This window comes from Phlebotomus papatasi, chromosome 3 (assembly GCF_024763615.1).
Source record: "Phlebotomus papatasi isolate M1 chromosome 3, Ppap_2.1, whole genome shotgun sequence".
NCBI classification, from domain to species: domain Eukaryota; kingdom Metazoa; phylum Arthropoda; class Insecta; order Diptera; family Psychodidae; genus Phlebotomus; species Phlebotomus papatasi.
This window is the reverse complement of record NC_077224.1, coordinates 70,382,358-70,388,357: the sequence shown is the minus strand read 5'-3', so window position 1 is coordinate 70,388,357 and position 6,000 is coordinate 70,382,358. Positions and strand designations below refer to the sequence as shown.

At 34.0% G+C, this 6,000-nt stretch overlaps 1 protein-coding gene across 1 annotated transcript in view; it reads left to right on the top strand.

Annotated features, from left to right (window-relative positions):
• The first annotated feature begins 469 nt into the window (after positions 1–469).
• LOC129808169 (glutamate receptor-interacting protein 1) overlaps positions 470–6,000 on the top strand; it is a 36,613-nt gene continuing 31,082 nt past the window's right edge. The window contains exon 1 of the mRNA XM_055857933.1: positions 470–1,059. Within this exon, the coding sequence (XP_055713908.1) occupies positions 960–1,059 (100 nt within the window). The 5' untranslated portion in view covers positions 470–959. The remainder of the gene's footprint in view (positions 1,060–6,000) is intronic.

The window sequence follows — 6,000 nt, the reverse complement described above, 5'->3', positions numbered from 1 at the left end:
TGAAAAATTTCTTTTGGTGGCTAATTCTACCCCGGTCTCTCCTAATATGAAGTTTTTCATTAATTTGCATTATTCTATGAGGATAAGTGTTTAAATTTCTTATACCAAATAGTAGGGCGCTAATAGGACCTGACATGAGTTCTTAAAGTGCCAATAGGTGTTCCTTCGACCCTAATTAGAAGTAATTATTTAGGTTTTGCTCAAATCTAAATTGGTCTATAGTAATAGTGAAATATATGTACAGCGTCTCATTTGTGACACGTGATAGTCGTGAACTTCCATTGAAAAATTGTCAGGAATTTAAGTAGTTTGGAGTATAAGTTTTGTATTTGTTCAAATTTATTGTTACTTTTGTAAATTGTGTTTCTATGGAATTTGTACTGTTGAATGACACACCCCCTGGGTGTAGCGACTTCTGTGCCGCCGAGACGCCGTCTTGATGAGTGTCCGCTCCTCAGTTCTTACTCATCGCTGCTTCTGACTAGATCGCGTTTCTTGTGTTCTTAAGTCATTCTCTCCCTGCCAGGGCCTATCCATTCCGCGTGCGGTTTTCTTCATCCCGAGGATAAATCATACATGGACGAGTGAATGAGTGCGGGCATCTGTGAGTGAGACAGAGTGTGGAGAGACTCCGTGACACTCTCGTCACATGGTGATTTTAGTTGCATTCGGGAGGCGAGAGTTGGAAGATCGCGATCGGTGATCTTAAAATAGTGCAGAGATCTCTTTCGTAAGAGGTTGACACGCATCATTTGCCCATACAATTGACTTTTCGTATATTCCAACAACATACTTTTCCTCCTATCTCAATGTGGTCTCCAAGGCAAAAACTTTGCCGCAAGTGAAGTTTATCATCTTTTTGTCCTAAACCTGGTACTTCCTCAAGTTCCACAAAAAAAGTGCTTCATATATAGCTGAATCTGTGAAAATATTGAGTGCTAACGAATAAATTGTGTGCAATGAAATTGTGGAAGTCTAAGAAAAGTTCAAGCTGCGTTCCAGGAAAATCCTCATCAACGAAACACGATGATAAAGTGGATTCCAGTATTTCTGCTACAAGTAAGTATTTAAGAAGAGTATCGTGATCAAATTATCTCATGAGATGACTCCCTGGAAGATGCGGTTAAAATTCAGAGGCCAAATAAAAGTGCCTTACAAGAGTTAATTGAATGAATCAACAAATACGGAGTTAATTGTCTGTGGGAGCAATAACAATTTTCACATGAAACATTATTGTATCGACTAAATGCACTTGGAGCAATTAACCAAAATGGTTAAACAATTTTAATGTGATTCCTTCCCTTCTCCAAATTCATTCTCACTCTCTGTAATATCATCTCAAGTAGCTAATGTTGCTGCTGTCTGTTGTTCTTCATGAAGGTTCTTGGTTTGCTTTTCAAGACTCCACAACTATCGTATGTTAGTGATGAAAACAAAGACTTCCCTTAAATCGTAATCTGAGACGTGAATGAATATTTGTATTAGGACAGAAACTGTTTTTGTCGTTTTTGTTAGTTTATAAATCTTTTATGTTAATTATCTAAATAATAAAAAAAAATCTGTAATTTATCAGTCTTAAAGAAAGGATATAACTGGTAGTCGAAAGTGGTCTAAAACTAATTAGAGATTTTCAAATATTATTAACATTATTAATGAAGGTTGAGGTAGTTCCACGTATGCATTACTTTCAAAATGTACATTGTTATGATAATTACTAAAAATTTAGGAACTGTGGTAGGGAAACTTCCCATGCTTTGCACGGTCCCAAGCTTCATAATAACTAAATTTTTCCTATATTTTTCAATAAATATGACTCATCGCGTCCATATTTTGAAAACTAGAGGAAAGTGTCCGGTTTTCGAAATATATTGCGGAGTCACATTTATTCAGAAACATAGGAAAATTATTAGTCATTATAAAGCTTGGGACCGTGCAAAGCATGGGCACTTTCCCCTATATATTTTCAGAAATTCAATAATCAAAGGAAACTAATGTGCTGGACACACTTACGACTTAAACTGAGAGACGGCTTAACATAATTATAATCAAAATATTGATTGGACTGAATTCCCATCAGTTTCTCGCTAACTAACCTGTTTCTTGGCTTAATCTGAGTAACGGTTTAGTCACAAACTGAGAGAAATGTAATCTAATCATTATTATCTCAGCTTAAATCGTAAGTGTGTCTAGCACATAAAACTTGGATTGAATTTGATTAATATTTTTTTAGCAAATGAATCTTTAAAAAATTCGGTCACTCTTTTAGATTATAATAGAATGAAAACTTCGATTAACCTTTCTGCCTCCATTGGGGGTTTGTTTCTTTCTTCGTTAGGTCTAAAAAACATTTAAAATATGGATTTTTACTATTCACATATTTTACCAAAATTAAATTAACAAAATTTTCCACAAATAAGATCTTATTTGGAATACTGCCCCACATTTCCCTATATCATTAACTTTCTATCAGAGGTAAGACCGCCTCAAGGTGGGCATCCCAAAATTCACATTTATTGCGATAGTAAAGTTTTTATTCATTTAAAATTGTTTTAGTGCACTTATTTATAGTCTTACCGACATTTCTTCTGAAGGTAAATGTTAATAAACGAAGTAAAATGTGAATTAAAATGCTGTAAATGTGTTTTTAGATGCGAACCTTAACGTGTGTTAGACATTAGGATTAGAGGGTTAAGAAGTCGTTTCTTGGTTTAGCAATTGTCGTAACTTCAAAGAGTGTAAAGGGTCAAAATGCATTAGGGGAAAGTATTCTCCCTTCGAACGTTCATACCTTCGAATAATGCGAATTTTCTTTTGTTTTTCCTAAGAGACTTACAACATTTCTATTAAATATTAGTTAGCTTATTATCAATTATTGATAATTACAAGATAATTATGTGTAAGTCTCTTAGGAAAATAAAAGAAATTCATATTATTCGAGGGCATGAACGTTCGAAGGGAGACTACTCTCCCTTATATAAACTCAAAATCGAGGGATTTTGTATATTGCTCTTTTTGAGGAGGTCGAGCAGTGAAAAATTGGTTTTGTTCTACTGAAATACCTCTAAACTAAATATTATAAAACAGCATAAATACATATATAGTTGCCCAATATTAAAAAAAAACAATGCAAATTGAGCAAATAAATGCGTTAAATTGCTTATTAATTCAATTTTTCGTCCTATCATTCAGGTACTTTTATGAGTCTTATTCCTACTAAATTCCTTTAGGGCAGAATCACATTGACAGTAAAATGCTCACCGTCACCGTCAAAGCCTTACCATATTTCGTTAATTTACGCATTTTCATTGCAATTCTTGCGCAAATTCTCGATTACCGTATTACCTTATCTCATACTCGGTGGCACTAGGTGAAAATAATATAAGAAAATTGAAGAAATAAAACGAAAATGCGATAAACGGTGAGCAAAAAAAAACTAGCAAAAAAAATCCTACAGTTTTTTTGCTCACCGTTTACTACATTTTCTTTTTATTTATTCAATTTTCTTATGCTATTTTCACCTAGTACCACCGAGTATGAGATAAGGTAATACGGTAATTGAAAATTTGAGTAAGAATTCCAATGAAAATACGTGAATCAACGAAATACGGTGAGCATTTTATTGTCAATGTTATTCTGCCCTTATTCCTAATTATTTGTAATTATTTGTATGTGATTTTTAAGAAATATTACATATTTTACTGGAATATTTCACTACTACATAAAATCCCGCGCACCATTTGTATTGAGCTAGTTTTTTGCAAATTAGTTTTTCTGCTGACAAATTTCAAGCAAGGGAAGCGCTAGAGGGTTCAACACAAAAGGTCCAATCGTTCATTAGTCCATTTCACAAGGCAACGTTTTATTTTGGAGTGACGATCTGTCCTTCATTGTAGATACTTCCAACGACAACAAACTCTTTTAGTTGTTGAACTTTTAATAAGGAATTCATCTTAAAGTAATACTCCACAATGATGTTATAGCATGAATAAACGGATATTTCCCTAAATGTTGCTTTCAATAAATAAATTAACCTATTTGGAGATGAAGTCTCCCACCGTTAAAAGTACTATTCAATTTCACAAAATAAAACCTCTTAAACGTTATTGAAATTTTGTTATTTAAGAAAAAGTTATTTTTTTTTCAGATTCTAGGACAATGTATTATTTTGATGCTAAATGCGCTAAGTGACTAAATGTAATATTTTTATTGTATATGGTACATTAATACTCTTTGTTGTTATCAAAAATATAAGCCTAAAGGCCCAAATAGACTCAGATTGATCTTCGAGAAGTCCGTCAATTTTGCTGGTAAAGGATCAGCTCAAACTATTAGACGTTAAAAGTTTATAAGGATCAGTAATTACATTTTCTTTCCATTTATTTCCGTTACCTGTGCTGGAACTGTTAAATCTTACGGGCTAACAAAAAGATCAGTCTGAGTCTATTTAGGCCAGATCCTGGGCACGATACTTAAAAAAAATCCTTGAGTGTGGCTACCAAACAATCACAGTGCGTAGAAGATGGATTATGATTATCTAAGGGCTTTTTCCTATTTCTCTTTTCCTTTCTCGTCAATCCACTGAGACAATGGCATCATCTCAGTCGATGCTTGTTTGTTTCCTTTAACATTTCCATGAAGAAAACATTACTTTGGAATTTTTCAATGTTCCTCGTCAGATGGTTGATCATATCCCATAAGACATACAAATTTTTCCCTTTTGTTTCCGGCCTCTGGCGACTAATAGTGGCTTGTGCCAGTCTCGAATATTTCCAATGACCTCCCCCTCCAAGAAAAAAGATATTTATCGTCGGCAAGTGGTGATCCTCATTAATCTTTCTTCTCTGCTCACTTTGTAGTAATAATCTCGCCCATAGAATTATGTTCGCCAAAATGCACAACAAAAATATTCACTTGCTAAACAAATAATTTGTTTCGGGAACTTGATATTCTCGAGTCCACGGACAGAATGAGCAAATTCATTAATTAAATTAAGTAAGGAGCCAAGAATGAGTGTAGTAGATTGTGATATAAAAAAAAATAAATAAATTTTCGACCAAGAGAGATTGAATTTGGAGGGTCCACACCAGAATATGCGTGCGCCACATAAACCTTTCAACAATGTTGCTTTCATTATGAGGAAAATTTGCTCGTAAAACTCTTTCTTTCGTCTAATTTTAAGCACATGGTTCTCCGGAGGGAACTCGTTTTCACCTCATGCCATGATTTACCTCTTCATTTTTGAGAGATTCTAAACATAAAAGCATATCAATCCACATATTAGAACGATCAGTGAAGGAGGGAACACGAGCCATTTGTCTTCGATGCATCTCAAATGGGGTAATTTATGTCAATAAGCGTAAGGAATGGTGAAGGGAATGAATATGATCAAGGGGTAAATATCTTTGGTGGAACTGATATCTCTAACTGATATCTAACCGATTTTGAATATCTGCAAATTTTTAGCAAAGTAAACCCTAAATAGATTCAGGCTTATCCTTATCTTAAGTATAATAAGTTTGTAAAATTTGACGGCAAGGGATAAAGGGCAAAGGATAAAGAAAAATTCTGTAAATAAATTCTAATAAATAATCCTCTCACAGTGTGTGATACGGGCTGATCCTTGTAATGTTTAAGATGAGGTTTCGGGGTAGACTACTACTTTATTAATGTTATAAGCTTATATACAGGACTGTTAGGAAGCCTGGTCCCGTACTACTATTGTTCGTCATTATAACAATATATGTGGAGCTCAGAGCAAAAATGGCACATATCCTATGGCTAAAGCATTGGATATGTGCCATTTTCGCTCTTATCTCCACATATATCAGTTCTTTACCGCCAAATTTCACGGGTTTAGTATTCTTGACAAGTAATGTAAAGGCCTCTACACACTAGGAGCAATATCTTTAAAAAACAAATGCCTTTCTAAAGAAAATTTCCCTTATCCTTTTAAGCAGAAACGCCAGAATTATTTAAAAAATATGCAATTTTTGACGAAAA